General features: G+C 39.4%; 1 protein-coding gene across 1 annotated transcript in view; it reads left to right on the forward strand.

Moving 5' to 3' along the window:
• Window positions 1-18,976, forward strand: part of MEGF6 (multiple EGF-like-domains 6) — a 611,514-nt gene that overhangs the window by 510,896 nt on the left and 81,642 nt on the right. The window contains exons 15-18 of the mRNA XM_014533611.1: window positions 2,595-2,723; window positions 3,682-3,810; window positions 7,326-7,460; window positions 11,729-11,860. Coding sequence (XP_014389097.1) covers window positions 2,595-2,723; window positions 3,682-3,810; window positions 7,326-7,460; window positions 11,729-11,860 — 525 coding nt within the window. The remainder of the gene's footprint in view (window positions 1-2,594; window positions 2,724-3,681; window positions 3,811-7,325; window positions 7,461-11,728; window positions 11,861-18,976) is intronic.

The raw sequence follows: 18,976 nt of genomic DNA on the forward strand, positions 1-18,976 counted from the left end.
TCTCTCTCTCTCTCTCTCTCTCTCTCTCTCTCTCTCTTTCTCTTTTTCTCTCTCTCTGTTTGATTAGAGACACCTATTCTCCTGTTCCATTTATTTGACTAGACCCAGCGCTCATTGTCAAGGTCCTACTCATGTTTCTCAAAACTGGAGGCACCTAGTGCATAAATTAACAAATAAAGAAAAGTTGATATTAAAGTATTCAGTTATATTGACCTGCAACTTGACATTGATCTGCAACTGCATAAAACTAGAATCAATAAATGTTATTGCATGAATAAAAGGAAATAAACATTTTACTTATATTGTAAGTTTTGTTGGAAAATATGTATCTTCCAAACCCTTCATTTCTAGCATGGCAGCATGAAAAATAAAACTAAAAATCTGTCTCAAATACATCAGAATATAGCATGTCTAATATAAAACTAATATAGTGATATTTAAAATGAACTTGCTGATAAAATGAAGATAAGATGCCCCCTTCTTTGACTTTAGAAAACTTTGAGAATCTTTTAAGTTTTCACATGGTCCTTCCTGTACAGGAGTCTGTCCCTGAAAGCAGATTATATATATATTTTGCTTTACTCTCTGCATTTCTTAAGAAATCTTTACAAAGATGAAACAGAATATTCCAAATGGAAAAAAAAATGTTCACTGATTCTTTAACAAAAAATGGGGAGTAAGAACTTTTTTTAAAATCCCTATAAAATGCAATAAATGGATGTGACCAATCATTCATCATCCATATTTTTAAAAGTCCCAGCTGTTCAAATGCTGCAAGGGAAATTTTAAAAAAGAACATTCTAAAGAGATATGGAACGTTAATTTTCCCACTGAGTAGATCTAGCCCAGCAGTTCTCAACCTTTGGGTCACAACCCCTTTGGAGGTTGAACAACCCTTTCACAAGGGTTGCCTAAGACCATCAGAAAACACATATATAATTACATATTGTTTTTGTGATTAATCACTATGCTTAATTATGTTCAATTTGTAACAATGAAAATACATCCTGCATATTAGATATTTATATTACGATTCATAACAGTAGCAAAATTACAGTTATGAAGTAGCAACGAAAATAATTGTATGGTTGGGGGTCACCACAACTTGAGGAACTGTATTAAAGGGTCGTGGCATTAGGAAGGTTGAGAACCACTGTACCTATTCCCTTTATTGGTCTATGATGAAGATATCTGCTTTGAAGTGTTAGGAATTTTCCATGTCATTAGAATGAAACAATTTAAAAATTATCACATTAATTTTAATAGCACCTTTCAGGACTCCATTTCTTTTGAAGAGATTTCATATTGAATATTTGTTATTATGACACTATCCACTATCCAATTGACAGGGAAGATTATTTTCATATGACAAATAAATGGGTTATGTATGGAGCGGAGGCTTCATGACTCCTTCCAAATCATCCAGCTATGGTTTGGGGTATGTTTATTTAAAAATTTGTTCCTCCAGGCCAATTGCTCTGTTTGATGCTAATGAATTACTTTGCATATCTGTGCACTATGTGGTATCATATTCTACTGTGTGGGGTAGTGACAGATAATAGCATGGTTTGCAGATGTTGAGTTGATGACTTGCTGTAATCTAGATACTGTGCAAGTTATGTAAACTTCCTTAGCCTTCTTTTTCACGTGGATTTTTTCTACTCATCCCTTCTATTATCACTGTAAGAATTCAAAGACTTATTACACGTAAATTAGCAATGTAGACCTAAACCAATGTTTGTTGACAGTTTTTCTCTCTTATTCCTTTTGTTTTCCTCTTTCCTTTTCATAGTAGCCTAGGGCTTGAAAGTAAAGAAAAAAAAAGTGCATAAGAAGCCAAGTTTCCATATAAGCATCTGGGATGGTGTGGGTGGGTGAATAGAGGAGGTGATATAAATGTAGTTTTGTAATATGTAGCCTATTATGATAAAATGTCAATTAAAATGGCTACTGACATTTTCTAAACAGCTGTATTTATCCAAGTTAAAATTAAAATAAAGCTACAGACATTTTCCCCAATTTATTATTTTTATTGGGTTACTGAACACTTTCCCCCAAAACAACAAAACAGTTGTTTGTTTGACTTCATCATTCTTTGATGAAGAATGTAAATTACTTTGGGACCCTCAAGACAGTCTCAGTTGCATTTATTCCTGGTGAAAAATACATGCCATTCTTTTCCTACATTTTCTTTTCATTTTTTTTAAATAGAAGGTGAAGTTTGTTTCTCATTAAAGTTTTTGGAGTTATACAGCAAGGATATCTAAGCTTTGAAAATGTGATGGTTAGAGTTTAAGGAACAAGGTAAATTTTGTATGCAAACTTTCTTAGCAGCATCTCAGCAATCATTTTAAGTACCTGCATCAGTAATCCCGAGGAATTATTAGGCCATTTAAACTGGGAGCGTGCCAGAGACACTTCTCAGGTCTGCAAATTACAAAGATTTTGATTACTTGGTATCCATTCTAATAGGAAGACAGGATTGGTGTGTGTGTGTGTGTGTGTGTGTGTGTGTGTGTGTGTGTGTGTTTTCCATTTGTATCACAATGAGTATGTTATACTGTGATTGCTCAACTTCTCCATTTCTTTCATAGCTTGTTCCTCCGAGACCAGTGGGGAAGAATGTGGAAGCGCCTGTGATTGTCAGAATGGAGGCACCTGCGATCCTCTAACTGGGCAGTGCCAGTGCCCCCCAGGGGTGCATGGGAAAACCTGTGAACATGGTAGGACTGTCTGGTGCTGGTCACATGAGACAACTCTTTAAAGTCTTGAGACTTACTTATTTGCTTTTCATAATTAAAAGGAGGAAAGATGAAAATCAGAGGGAAAGAGGAGAAGAGGGAAAGAGAAGAAATTATGAATGAAAACTTACAAAATGCCATTGAGGCTGTGTGTGGATTTCTCATAGAGACCAGGGGAAAGGCCACATTTTCTACATAGGTTGATAAAGCCAAAAAGTGAACTGCTTTCCCAGGCCCAAGAGCTGAAGACAGTGAGTCAATGAAGATATGTCTTTAGGGATTGCCAGAGATCATGAGGAGTTTATTAGGGTCCCACAGATCATGGAACTGGGGAGATGGAAGCCAAGTTTACTTCACTCTCTTGAGAGTTACATGAAGGCTCCTACTGATGTCCCAAATATTCATTTCCTGGGATAATATATATTCATTCATTCAAATTATATAAAGTCTTTGCAAGGCACTGGGCCACACATTATGATATGGTAATGTGTGCTTTGTGATCAGAACATGAGGAAAAAACAGTCAGTGTGAGCAACTTCTAGAGAAGGTGCACTGCAACAAAAGCTTGCAAAATGAGGGGCATGAGACAGGGAAAGTGTGAGGGAAGAGCATGTCCAGACTCTGAAGTGGGTAGGAGTGAGGTGCCTTAGAGGAACCCGGTCAGCTGGTGGAGTAGAAGTCCTTCGGAGAGTATTAGTGCTGCACGAGGCAGTCAAAGTAGGGGCTCATAGTCTTGTTAAGTTTGGAGTTTTAATCTGACAGGAGTGTCCAATCATTACAGAATTTAGGCAGAGGGTAATTTTTAAAAGATCTCATTAGCCTCAGTCCACCCAGATTGGGAACATCTCACCTTTTGCGAGCTCCTTATTTCATGTAACAACAGCTCTAGCAAGTTTTGCATATGGGTTAATGTGTGCTTTGTTTGTCCTCCCACCTCTAGGATGCCCTAAAGGACTCTTTGGGAAGAACTGCAAAAGGAAATGTAACTGCGCCAACAATGGCCATTGCCACAGGGTGTACGGTGCCTGTGTGTGTGAGCCAGGGCGCTATGGGAGGTTTTGTCATCTGAGTAAGTCACAGGCACTACATTTGCTCTCTGTGTGAAACAAGGAGGCTCAGAAAAGTACCAAAAATTAGAAAAAGGAAGAGACTAAAACCATAACTTACACACACACACACACACACACATATGTATGTATATGTGACAATTTATGTTCTAGTCTTTGTTTAGACTTCTTATTTTAGAGACTCTAGATTTTGATGAATGAAAGAAAACTATTTCTGAATTCTTTACGTGTTTTTCTCATTAATGTTTACCTTAATTATTGAGAAAGGAATGCTACTAGCTCATTTAGAAGGAGGCTTGGCACTTTGTGGGAGCTGCATATTAAAATGAACAGAAAAAGTTTCCATTATTTCTGGGTTCTAGTGCGTAACAATATCATTCCCTAAAATTTCTGCAACAGGCTATTTATTTTGCATTTTGGCCATCAATCATGTTTTGCAAAAGATGTGAGAACACACAATCACCAATGAGTACTTCAGTCTCTTAAGTAGCTTATAGGATTTCTCCTAAAGGGACATCTCTGGGTGCCCACCATCCCATCTTGTAGCTATGTTCGAGCACCTGTGAGCCTGAAACATTCTCCACCCTGTCCCTCTACCTGTTCTGTGTGCCCTCCTCTGAAAGTCCTCCCAAGTGGACCTCAGAAATACCATGACCCATCCTCCTATCTAATAAAGAGGTAATATGCAAGTTGACCATCACTCCAACACACAAGATGGCCTGCAGGGGAGGGCAGTTGGGGGGACCAGGCCTGCAGAGGAAGGCAGTTAGGGGCGACCAGGCTGGCAAGGGAGGGAAGTTAGGGGTGACCAGGCCAGCAAGGGAGGGCAGTTAGGGGCAATTGGGCCGGCAGGGGAGCAGTTAGACATCAATCAGGCTGGCAGGGGAGTGGTTCAGGGTGATCAGGCTGGCAGGCAGAAGTGGTTAGGGCAATCAGACAGGCAGGCAGGTGAACGGTTGGGAGCCAGCAGTTCTGGATTGTGAGAGGGATCCCAGATTGGAGAAGGTGCAGGCTGGGCTGAGGGACACCCCTCCCCCTGCATGAATTTCATGCACTGAGCCTCTAGTTTCTTAATAACAGATACCTTTTAGAGTTTTATATTGCATTTTTAGTTGATTATCCATGGATTTTGTCTATTTTATAAAGGTATGTCCTGAGAAAACAGAGAGTAAATTGTGACTCCAAATAGAGAGCCAGGAAGGCATCATGGAAAGCTAAACCTGGGTAATGAGAAATGGTCTTATTTGACAATCTAAGGGAAAAAAGGTCAGTCCCCTGACTAAATAGTCAGGTATTGCATGTCTTAAAAATTCTTGCAGCACACCAGTTGAAAATCGCTGCTCTGGGATAACAGGGTACATCCCATTTTGTAGCAATAACTTTTGAATATCTTACAAGGCAATACTAGATATTTTGGCCAAAAAAACACATTAAAATCATAACTCATCTGGTCCAATATTTGAAGAGCAAATGGTGGTGGTGGTAATAGTAGGGATAACAGGGTACATCCCATTATGTAGCAATAACTTTTGAATATTTTATAAGGAAATACTAGATATCTTGGCAAAAAGCACATTAAAATCATAACTCATCTGGTCAAATATTTGAAGAGCAAATGGTGGTGGTGGTAATAGTAGTTAGCATTTTGAATGTGACCATCTTTCAAAAAGATATGCACATTTCAATTTTTCAATACTTTTTGCTTAGATGTGAGGCCTCATTTATGAATGCCACTTGCCTGGCCCTGAGAAGCTTCAGTTTGAAAACCTATATTAATTTTCTAGAGCTGTTGTAAGAAAGTGCCACAAACGGAGTGCCTTCACTGACGGATATCTATTGCCTCACAGTTCTGGAGGCTAGAAGTCTGGGATGAAGGTGTTAGCAGGCCATACTCCCTCTGAAGGCACCAGGATCAGTTCCAGACCTCTATCCTAGCTTCCTTCACTTATGACAGCATAACTCCAGTCTTCACATGGCATCCTCCCGGTATGAGTATCTCTGTGTCCCAATGTCCTCTGTGTATAAGGACACCAGCCTTATCCGATTAGAGGCCCATCCTTCAGTATGACCTCATTTTAACGGATTACATCATTGATGATGTAGTTTACAAATAAGGTCACTTTCTGAAGTACTGGGGTAAGGACTTCAACATATGAATTTTTGGAGGACATATTTCAATGTATAACACTGAGTAGACACTGGATTGACTAAAGAAGTTACTTCTCCCACTTGTCCTTTTTTTTTCTAGTCACATTTCCAGTGATAAGTTCTTGATATACCCACCTGTCACATTTTAAATACTCCATTGTGCCTGAGCTGGCCACTGAACCACTGTTCTGGATGCTGAGCCAGAAAGAGTAAGGGCATGGAAGTCAATGCAGGGAAGAGTTCTGGGATGAACAAGGAAAGGCCTGCACCAAGGAAGATAATATCTCTGAGAGACATTGGGGATGGTGGGGCTGGGGAAGAACTCAATACTTGGAAGCCACAGGAAAGATGAACAAGGATTAGTATAATTTATCATCCAAATGAGATAATATTAACAGTGAAAAAGGAGCCCTGTTAATAATTCTGTTCTGCTTTAGAGGTAACCCTGTCCATCCTGGCAGGGACAAGAATCACCCTACATCATGGCATTGTAACCACCACTCTCAATTATCTCTGCTAATAATAGTAGATATTAGAAGATGTTAATTTCCATTCACCAGAAAATCCATTGGCTTATTTTGTTCTTTAAAAGCCTATATAGGCATACAGTACAATTACCTTGAGCCTGGAGGGCACTTGAAGGATCTTTCACTTGCTAAGTCCCTTGGACATCTGTAAGGGAAAGAAAAAATGGCCAGAGGTGTATTTTGGAAAGGGGATTGAATTACTGTAAGTAACTCCTCAAAGAGAGACCTAAGGGTAGGCTTTCCTGAATGCAAAGGTAGGGTTTTCAAGTGATAATTCCTGTGCTCTCATTCCATTTGTAAAACCTGATTGCATGGGGAAAATAGTGAAGGAAAGGCAAGCACCATTTGTCAAAGATGTAGCCAAGATAATGCTACTGTCAGGATGAAAGTTTTGTGTTATCTACAGAATGTAAAAGTATTTCTGATTACCATATAATGAAAGGGAAGGGGAACAATGGTGAGCTTCACAACAGTGCTTGTCCATCATCTCCATGCTGTGGCGGATGAATATGGGGCCTGGCAGGCCTTTGCAGTCCTTGGAGAATTTTAACTAAGGGCCCCAATGGAGCACATTGAGAAGCAATTTCTACCAGAAGCCCCAAAGCCTTTTAAGTAGTGCAGGCTTCACTGTTCACATCCACTTGCCAAAAAGCAAATGAATTGCCTGATTTGAAAGACATTTGTTTCCCTCGTTTTTTTGTTTTTTTCTTTTGGCAGTTAGGATGATCCCCTCCTTTCCCCCATAATCAGGCCCTGCAGAACTACATGCCTGTGCACTAACAATGTGGAAAAAACACCAAGGTGTGGCTTTCAGGTGACAGTTTGCCTCAATTTGCTTGCAGACTGTCCCAAGGGGGTCTATGGGGCTGGCTGCTCTTCAGAATGTCAGTGTGTGGAGGAGAACACCCTGGAATGCAGCGCCAAAAATGGCAGTTGCACCTGCAAATCTGGTTACCAAGGCAACAGGTGCCAGAAAGGTACAATCTGATGCTAAATTTTCTTTCTTCTCTAATAACAATGCTCAGCCTTTGTTCAGCACCATCTGATCATTAATTATTTCATCCGCCAGTGTTCTCAGGAGATGGGTAAGCTTTATTAATCCCCTATTTGCAGGTGAGGAAACTGAGACACAGGGCAATAACCTTATTTAACCTTGCCATCTCAGCCTCTGCTTTAGCTGTCCCCTTAGGAGCTTGGGCAAGGAAGGGAAGAAAGATCACATTGCAGAGAACCTTGTCGTAAGAAGATTAAAGCTGGTCCGTCACTTCTTTGAGGTGAACAAATCAACCAAGGGCACTGCTAGCTTTCAGAGTAAAAAAAAAAAATTCTCTTTATATCTAAAGACAGATCATTCAAACAAATTCACCTCAAAATTCTAACCACAGAAACATGTTGGAAAATTTAAATCTAGTTATCAGTGTGGTCCTTTTGCATATTTTTAAGTATTACATAGTTTTTTAAATAAATATAGAAATATAAAAGTTTATGTACATCCTAATTCCAATTATAAGTAACATATGTTGATATAAGTGTGTCAGTGCATAGAAAAATTGAAAAAGGGTATTCCACGTTTTAGAAATGGCTGTCTCTACTGTGGTCTCATGGAGATCTTCTCCCTGGGTATCTGCAGGGTTCTTCCACTTTATCACCAAGCCTTAGGCCACCTTTTCACTGAACCTCCTCAGTACCACCCTCCTTAAAATTGCAACTTGTATGTCTTTTTGAACTCTTATTATTTTTTCCCAAGTGCTTTTTATCTTTAAACATAACATATCCTATAATTATTATTATGTCTAATATTTATTGCCTGTCTTGCCCACTAGAAGCTAATCACTACAGGAGAAGGGTAGCTGTTCCTTTTGTTCAACAAAGTGTCCCCAAACTCCAGAACAATCCTGACATCCAGGACTTGGTCAATAAGTGTGCTTTGAACTGAATACATAAAATGAATCTTTAATTTTATTTTTTATAGATTTTTTCTCATGGTATCATGTATTCTGCATTAAGCACTTGGTACTGCTTTATTCAGGAGAAATTATCACAGCGAGACAGAACATATAACAAATGAAATGATCATAACAGCAAGGTGAACTATTTGCCTTTGACATGATCCAAGAACAATCTTTTTCCCCACTTTAATATATTTTTATTGATTTCAGAGAAGAAGGGAGAGGGAGATAGAAACATCAATAATGAGAGCAAATCATCCATCAGCTGCCCCCTGCATGCCCCCCACTGGGGATTGAGCCCGCAACCCAGGCTTGTGCCCTAGACTGGGAATGGAACAGTGACCTCCTGGCTCACAGGTTGGTGCTCAACTACTGAGCCACGCCAGCTGGGTAAAGAGCAATGTTTTCTAAAATCAGGAGGACATTTGGTGGTTTTATAACCAGTCAATCAATGGGTCTGAGCTGCCTGTCACTATTTTAGCCAATTCAGCAAGAGACAGGGTTGAATCAATAATGCGAACAGTATGGGAGAGTAGCAGGTCAACCACAAAAATCTGCTCTGTCCTCCACCATAAGCCAGCTGCTTATATTGGGTAGAAAAATGAAGATTATATGGGGAAGTAGGCAAAAGGGCATGGCAAATGGGTAGTTTACAGGTAATGTGGGCTGCATATTTGCAAAGGCCTTTGGATATGCAAAGAGCTGACTGCTCTGGTTTCTACAACAAGGTTTTTAATCTTTCCATGATAATAGACAGCTCCAGGATGGGGAGGATGGGCTGCATTTCCAAGTGAGCTCCCAGGTCCTGCATGCAACTCCCAGCCAGGTTAGAATGTGCCTTCTTTAATCAGAACAATGCAATCACAGTTAACAGAGCATGATTAATACTTCCTACAATTATAGCTGATCCCCAACATTCTATTTCTGCCCCTATCAGGTTTGAAAGGAGGCCATCACACCTTACAGTCCATTCACAGAGACAGGCCCTGGGCGTAGAGCTGTCTTTGGTCTTTGTGTATCACAAGTGCTCCTTGCATGATCATCTTCTGAGAGTTGCAGGGCCTGTTGGAGGTGACTGAAAGGGAGAAAGTGCTCTAGGTCTCCCAGGTCATCCTGTGGCTATGGAACTGGAGTGTGTTAGCAGCAATGTCCGTCTAGATTTCATGGAGCGAGGGCTATTTAGGGAGCTGGACTGTGACTTTTTAAGCAATGGGGAAAAGTACTTGGGCCAGAACCCTGATATTACACAAATGTGTTTTCCATGGTGTAAGAGTGGGTCCCAGGCCAAATCTCTCAGCCTCCTTCTGCTTCAACTGATTTTTAAGGCTAGAGTCAGCCCCTTATTCACTTCCCCACCAGAGAATCCATGGCCTGGAAGGCAATGCATGAGGAGACAATACCATATACACACACACCTGGGTAAAGTTAATTTATGCTGATAACATTCTCTTAAAGCAGCTGCTGAATATACTTTATTGGAACATGCTTCTGAGATTCCCACTGTGAAGAAAAATGAGTTGAAAGTATATGCAAATCAGCAAAATAGAGAGGTCACCATAATCTCTCAAAAACATATTATTTTTCAATCAGATAACTTTGTCCAATTCTGATATTTGTGTCTAACCACAAAATGAAATTATGAATCAGACCTGAGTGGGTGAATGGGATCACCATGATTGGCAGCTGAAATCAAGGCAAAAAGAGCTCTCCAAACCATGGGCATGATGAAAATCAGGCCTGTTTTTCTTTCTCTTTTTCAAGTGCTCCTAGAGCCAGACATGTCTTTAAAAATCTTGACTCCATCCCTGTGTCTCGATTGCAGATGAATAGTTAATTAAAGGCTGCAAATTGTTTCAATGGCACTAATGAACAGTGCTCTCCACAATCAGCACCAGGACTTACTCAGCCCATCAGTCATGACTTTTAAGAGCAGAAGAGCCAGTATCTACAGGAATCTGTGAAAGAGCAAAAATGAGAGAGAGGAGAAATAAAATCCAACCAATGTTTTTGTTTTGATTAGTTTGTAGCCCGGGGCATTTTGGGCCCCAGCTGCAGGCAGACCTCTGAATGTGGAGGACTCTGGCCCAGCCGGCCCTGGAGTCCATCTAAGGAGGCTTATTCAACCCTTATATCATTATAATAAGGACAGACTTATGTTACAATTGTTCCACATTGAATGAACTTCAATTTGAACTCTGGTGTCTCTCGGTTAATAGACTTGACAGGTGCTGAGTAGCTAGTATTGCAGCCTAAGTTTGCTGTAGTGCCGAGAGCCAGAAGATCTGGGTTCGATTCTGACTTTGCTTCTTCTGAGCTGTTTGGCCCAGAGTAAGTCCCTTAACCTCTCCCAGCCTCAGTTACCTATTTAAAATGAAGCTAAAGTTGCTTATGTTGTACAGTAATTTTTATGCAAATGTGAGCTAATGTATGTAAAGTGCACGGCACAGAGTAAGTGATCAAGAGATAATAGCCAGAAATGGTTTAAACATCCCAGGAAATTTAATAATTCTGTTATTCAGTGAAACGCTGCCCAGGAAAGAAGATACTTCACAGGCCAACTTGGTCTGATGTAACTTCCCACAATTGTGATGTGTTTAGAAAAGTTTCACCATTGTCTCCGTGTTGAAGGAATGCTTTCTACCAGGTTTCTAATTCCAGTGGTTTTTGGTAGGATGCAGGCGGAAGCCTCTATCCGAGGCCTCAGAGGTCCCAGCAGCATCAGCCCTCTTTTCCAGCTCAAAGGCATTCAACAAAGCAGCACGTTCTCCTCTTTGTACATTGTTTGCTCCTATAAAATACACAAATTAGAAGCCCCTGGGGTGGTTCTTCTGGCTTACAATAGAAGCAAAGACTAGGAGAAAGGATTCAGGCGACCATTTGGGGACAGCTTCCCAAGCATCGCTCCTCCTAAGCTTCCTTTACAAATTACATCTCATTTTCAGGTTTTGTTCTGTGCAACTGCCTCCAAAGACATATATCAAAATCGCTCCCATTGTCACTGTCTGAAAAACCACATTTTCAGCAAAAACACAACCTCTGTATCTGTGTTTCCAACGTGACAAGATACAGCATCATGTTGGTTTCTTCAGGGAATATTTTTGGAAGTGCTATAAATCCTTGGAGGCTACTCAAATGTTTCTTTGTTTGCAGCCCAGGGGTACACACATGCACTCACTCGCACACATACACACGCACACACACATACACACGCAACACTTTTCCAACTCACTTACCTGGGACCATCTTGATTTATTACAAGTCTTAGCTCCTTTCTTTCTGTCTTTTTACTTGACAAGCCTGCCCTGATGGACTCTTGGGACCAGAGTGCCAGGTCTCCTGTGGACCCTGTGAGAATGGAGGTCAATGCAACAAAAAAACCGGAGACTGTGACTGTCCTCCTGGTTACACAGGAAAAGACTGCACCACACGTAAGTCATTAATCTAGAAAAGATAACCAGCAAATCAACAAAGTTGTTAGATTTATAAATGCTTTTTTTCTAACTGATCTATGAGGTGTTTTGATAGGGTACATCTTTCAATTATCTATTGTTGCATAACAAACCATTCAAATATTTTGTGGCTTAAACTGATGATTTATTATTTCTTTTGATCCTGTGGGTTGATGAGATGCTTCTCCTGCCGGTCTTACTTGGAGTCACTGGTGGCTGCTTCCAGCCAGTTAATTATCTGGGAAATGGGATTGAGTGGCCTTCTCAGACAGGGGACCTAGCCTTTCCCGTATATAACATTTCCATAAGGTTAGCTTGGGCTTCCTCATAGCATGGCAATCTCAAAACAAGAGTCCAAGAAGGAGTGCTCCCAAAGTGTGAAAGTGGACGCCATAATGTGTCAGAAGCTTAGCTTCAGAAGCCACACATCATCATTTCTGCCACATTCTCTTGGTTAAAACAAATCAGAAAGCCAGATTCTACCTCTGATCAGAGGAGTAGTAAAATCGCATTGCAGAAGGTCTGCTAGCTGGGAGATAGGGTTGCAACCATCTTTGCAACCAAGTTATCACAGTATTTGAAGTTATGCTGAGATGAGAGGCACTCTAAAGAATCTGTTAGCCCTAGCTGGTTTTGCTCAGTGGATAGAGCATTGGCCTTCAGACTCAAGGGTCTCAGGTTTAATTCTGGTCAAGGGCACCTGATTGGGTTGCGGGCTTGATTCCTCAGTAAGGAGCATGCAGAAGGCGGCCAATAAATGATTCTCTCTCATCTGTTTCTATCTCTCTCCCTTTCCCTTTCTCTCTGAAATCTATCTATCTATCTATCTATCTATCTATCTATCTATCCATCTTACCTAATAATAGACAAACATGTAAATTGACCATACCTTCACTATGCTACCCAGACAATCAGAAGAGTATGCAAATTAACCTAACAAAGATGGTGGTTAATTTGCATACGTAGGCTCCACGCGGTGGAGCGAAACCTGACAGCCCCGGGGCCGGCGGAGCAGCAAAAGCCTCATGGCCCCCGGGGCCAGCTCCGGCTGGAGCCCGGCCAGAGTGAAGGCCTGGGTGCCAGGTGCACAGTAGGAGCACCGCTCAGCCAGAAGCTGGGCTCATGGCTGGCAAGTGCAGTGGTGGTGGTGGGAGCCTCTCCTGCCTCCGCGACAACTCTACAGATGTCCGACTGACGGCTTAGGCCGGCTCCCCATCAGTCGGACATCCCTAGAGGGCTCCAGGACTGCGAGAGGGCACAGGCTGGGCTGAGGGACCCCCTGCCCCCCGAGTGCACAAATTTTGTGCACCAGGCCTCTAGTATCTATCTATCTATCTATCTATCTATCTATCTATCTATCTATCTATATACAACTCTAAGGATGTCCCACTGACGGCTATCGGATATCCCCTGAGGGCTCCCAGACTGCGAGAGGGTGCAGGCTGGGCTGAGGGTCCCCCTGCCCCCTGAGTGCACAAATTTCATGCACCAGGCCTCTAGTATCAATATATATAAAAGCCAACCACTGGAACACTGGAATGACCAGAATGACCGGTCACTATGACGCCCACTGTGGCCTTATCTGTGGGTGGGGCCAGCCGGCCAACCTCCTGTGGCCCTTCCCCCTGGCCGGCTCCACTCCAGATCAGCCTCCCACCCCAATCAGGGGCAGGGCCAGCCAGCCAACCACCCATGGACCCTCCCCCAGGCCCTGGCAATCACTAATCTGCTTTCTGTCGCTATGATTTTGCCTATTCCGGACATTGCATATAAATGGAATTTTCTGACTGGCTGTTTTCACTAAGCATCATGTTTTCAAGGTTCATCCGGGTTGCAGCATGAATCAGTACTTTATTTATTTTTAAAATCAATAAAATATATTTAAAAAAAACAACAACAACAACTTATAAAAAAAAAAGTCATTAGATAAAATGAATTTGTTTCAAGGAGCCAGTAGAACTACTACCTTGCTGCTTCCTTTTCTGCTTGTGATTCTTACCTTACCTCTGTTGCCCCTGCCTGTCCTACCTTCTCTACTCTATCCACAGTGGGACAGAGTAACCTGAGAGCTTCAGGAAAGCTGTGGGCTGGATGCTAATATTGGTATTTTCTTTTGTAATTTTTTTTTCAGTTACAATTGACATACAATATTACATTAGCTTCAGATGTACAAGTTTAACTTACAAAGTGATCACCCCTATAAGTCTGATACCCATCTGACACCATGTATAGTTATTACAATATTATTTTTACATTGCTGTTTTAAATATGTCTAATAAAGGTTAGGATAAGTCTGTTGTTTGTGATGATCTTTGATTTTAAGAGGTGAAAATGGTGATTTGAATTAACTTTCAGTGCTTAGGACTTTCTATAAACCAGCAAGCAAGTAAAACCAGAAACCTAAATGTAAACATAAAATGTAATACCAGGATGGTATTTAGCACTTAGTTCATCATCTGACCATTTTGGGGATGCATTGTTATCCGTAAGGACAATGTCCATGCCCAAAGACTTTTCTGGATATAACTAGGTGGTTTTTACTTTGGGACTGTTATTCTGGCTCTGTTGACAAACATTTCTAACAGTGTAAAGTGTGCTGCTGCAGCAGTTGGCTAGCCCTAACCTACTTGTTTGCTTTTTTAAAAAAAGCCTAAAGGTAAGAATTTACATATTCAAAAGGTAGTTACCTGCTATTTCCACAGTGAAGTGACATTTTCTGTCTAACTCAACTTTAATGGAATAATTATTAAGCAGATAGTGACAAAGTTTATACTATTCCAATTGTCATGGTGACATAAATAGACTATTTAAAAACTAGTGAAGAGATAAACTGTTCATTCTTTAAAATATTAATGTAATAATTATGTTACAATTCTCTTCCATTCTAGGATTTTAAACCCCAGCAGAATATACCATGATAGTGCCGAGAGATTTTTTATGACAAGTAGTAGGGTCTTAATTTTGTTGGCAACCTAATATGAGATAATGTATTGAATAGAATAGGCAAAAATATTCCCCATCTTCTAGTCCAGTTCAGTTTTTGTGTTATGTGCTATTATCTGATTTTACACACATAAACAGAAAAGACAAATTATATAATCATTATACTAATATATTTAGTAAAATGAATGGAACCAAAGGGTAGGACTTATTAAAAATGCTTTGTGCATACTCCCCAAAGAATGCATGGCATTTAAAAAGAGGTTTGTGTTTTAAGAAAAGCATACATTTCTCTAAATATCCTGTTATGATGCTTACAGAATTTTAAAACCCAGTTATTCAACATAATGATCTGCAAAAATGCTTATAAACTATACAAGGTAATAAGTTTTAGAGGCAGGAAGGATCAAAAAGCTATTTCTAAAGATATTAGCTTTATATAAATTCTAATTTTTTTAAATTTATAAATACAATTACTTGGGGAAAATAATTCCTTTTTTAAAAAGGGTTTTATTTCACTTTGTCAGAAAACACTCTATTATGATAGGTTGTATTTTTTTTACACTCCCTAATCAGTATTGAGGAAGGCGGAAAAACACTCTGTATTATGATAGGCTGTATTTTTTTTTACACTCCCTAATCAGTATTGAGGAAGGCGGCAGCTATGGCTTCATAGTTATACTCACACCCTCGACAAGAAAGTACCATCTCAGACAAGGACAGTTTCACTCTGTATATATGGCATTTTACCAAGTAGTTTGAAAAATGGTCCCAGCTTTTTCTTCATCCCAGCATCTACACTAATAAAAGAGAAACATGGTAATTATCTCACACCCTCGATAAGAAAGTACCATCTCAGACAAGAACAGTTTCACTCTCTATATATGGCATTTTACCAAGTAGTTTGAAAAATTAGAGAAATTTTTCTTCATCCCAGCATTATTTATAATAATAAAATACAAAATAATGGCAACCTAAATATCCACCAGGAGAATGATTAAAAATAATTCTATAACACATTAATAAACTATTCTGAGGCCATTGAGATTCATGTTTTGGAAGAATGTGCAATGTCAGGAGAATTGACATTAAGCGATGTATATAAAGAATGATCCAAATTTGTAAAACATGTACTCATGTGTAAAAATGGAAAATTGTAGCAGAAAGGACAGTAATTGTTCACACTGGCCATCTCTATATGGTTGGACTATGGGTGAATGTTTTTCTCCTTTGTACACTTTTGTCTTCCCCATATTCACTACTTTACATTTTCCCCTTTAACAATCTGGGGATGGGGAAATTAATCATCTTCGGACAAATCATTGACTAAATATCCAAGTAAGATAATTATCTGTTCTTAAAAGAGTGTCTGGTGGGCTTAACTGTTCCCAAATAGGGAAGAGGTTTTCCTTCCGTCTAACTGAACTTGTTGCTCTTCATATTTAAGTTGGGTTTCTTCTGTTTACATGATGTGAATATTGAGCATTGCTTGGCAGTACCACTAAAACTTAAAAACAAACAAAAAAACTTAAAGCTAGGTCTACCTTAGTGATATCGCAGGTTCAGTTCCAGACCACCACAATAAAGCAAATTTCTTAATAGAGCAAGACACAATTTTTTGGTTTCTCAGTATATATAGAAGTTATGTTAAAACTATATTAGTCTATTAAGTGTGCAATAGCATTATGTCTAAAAAATGTGCATACTTTATTGCTAAAAAAAATGCTAAGCATCATCAGAGCCTGTTGTAAAATAGTGCCCATTGACTTGCTTGATGTAGGATTGCCACAAACCTTCCGTTTGCAAAATAAGACATTATCTGCAAAGCACCATAAGGCGAAGAGCAATAAAATAAGGTGTGCCTGTAATGCTTTCTGTGAACACCTCATTTCCCTCTCTTCAGAAGTTCCATTTTCTAGCCTTCAGTCATTTTATTACTCCTCTGAGTTCTTGCCATATTTTATGCGCATTTACAAAATATGCCCCTCCACTACTGAGGAAAGGAAGTGAGAGAGATGGGGGAGAAGACATTAGAAGGGAGATGCTAATTGCAAATGCAGTTCAGGCTGTCAACATCATGTGATCAAACATCATGAAATGATGAATAACAAGGAAATGATGATGATCAACCATCGTCAAATATCAAAACCACATTGAACACAGGTGTAAACCTTCTGTAGAGGTAAGCTAGTAAATATTAAACAACTGGGTCTCTGAAATAGAAAAACCCTCATTGGTAGCATTTACCAATTTCCACCATGTAATACTCCCACCAGGATGATTTCAAGGAACCCATGTAATGTCCACTGGTTCACTAAAATTCCCGACATTTTAACAAATGGCTTTCCAGAGTTGTCACTAACAGCTCACAAATATTGCATTGGCTGGCAAATATTGCATTCTGATTTCTTAATTTCACTTTCTCTTTTGATACTAAGAAATAATTACTTTTTAGGTGTCCATTTTACTTAGCTGTTTCTAAACAGATAATGAATTTGACCTTATGGGTTGAGTTAAATTACCCAAGAAATAAATAGTTCCAACCAACAAAAATTTCACTATTTATTTAGTCTATTGTATTTTTAAAACAAAAATTAATAGTTTAGGTCAACTGCTTCAAGATTTAAAAGAAATGTCAGATTGCTTTATTGTAGAGAGCCTTCTCACTTTTTTTCTTTAGAGTTCATATAATTGGAGTATTGACTCAAATCTAGGGGAACCATTTGTTCCCTTAAGCAACCTATAAACTGTGTTCCAGCTACCTGTAGCACACCTACCACAAACCAGGGCTGGCATTTTCCTTATGGCACACTGTTGTAATAAATAAGGCCATTATCTAAGGCAGAAAAAAATGAGTACATATAAAACAAAGTAAAATAAAACAAATAAAAAAAAAACTATTAGAAGAACAATTAAAAGCTGTAAGCATCGCCCAACATGAAGAGGTGAGATGCAATAATATGCTTCTACCCTCTCTGAAGCAACCCTAGATCTGATTTTTAAAGTTGCTGTAAAATAAAATGTATTTAAATAATACATCTCCCATCCTTTCCAGCAGTGAGATGCTTGTCCCTTACCAATCTGGTTCTCAGCAGGCAGTCCAGCCTGATGAAGTATCAGCAAATGTCAGTTCCCACAGAGCAGTGCCACAGGGAGGCAACACTGAAGTGGCGACAGGCCTTTCAACGAACTATTTGTGCAAATTCAGTTTTTTAATAGGGATATGGTTGAGGACTGATGGGGATGTCATTGCCAATGATTTTATCTCCCCATCGCCTGTGGAAACAGAAGGGAGTTGTGCTGCAGTGATATAGAGGCTTTAAGTTGAGGAGTTGTGTGGATCTGGTCTTCAGGATATTTGTCTTCCTGTTTTCAAACAGTTCATATTCAAATTAGCTGTCATTTTTTTTAGCACATAGCCATTGAAGGGAGCCCAAGAGGTGCTCTTTCCTGTATTCTTTGATCTTCTATAATGTCTTAGCTAAATCTTTAAAAATGAAGTTAATCCTGTTATATCTCCTTATAACTCTCAATGACCTACTAATGCTTTCCGCGATGAAGTCAGAATTCCATAAAGTTTTAGGTACTAAGGGCCCATCATCTCTCTGTTCCTAACATCACTTTGACTACATTCACACATATCCCACATACTTTAGTCATTCCTCCAAGCACCCTGTGTTTTTAAAATGTGGTGCCATTGTCCATTACTCTTCCCACTAATACATTTTTTTCTCCTTCCATTTTTATTGCCTATTAAAGTTCTTCAAGGATTTTTATTTTTCAGTATATGGAAACTAACAAAAAAGCTAAATCCCTTCTTTCCAATAATGGTGTATTATAAGTGCCTGTTTGTACATGATTAAAGCTATCATGTGTTTTTTCATTCTCCAGCCCTTGATATAAAAAGGACGCTAATTAAAGATATACTAGAGTCAATTAAAGAACATTCTTAACAATTTAGTAAAGAAGTTTGGGATTAAAGTTTCATAGAAATAATCCACCAAGTAAAAAAAAAAAGACATGAAAAATGCAGTTTATGGTGCTGAAAAATATTCAGTAGCCTACACCGAACTGGGTTGAATTGTCAGGCCCTTTAAGATGAGATCAGTGGCAAAACTTCTTTGGTATCTATCCCATTTCTGAAAGCACTTTTCA

Source organism: Myotis brandtii, unplaced genomic scaffold (assembly GCF_000412655.1).
Source record: "Myotis brandtii unplaced genomic scaffold, ASM41265v1 scaffold99, whole genome shotgun sequence".
Taxonomy (NCBI): domain Eukaryota; kingdom Metazoa; phylum Chordata; class Mammalia; order Chiroptera; family Vespertilionidae; genus Myotis; species Myotis brandtii.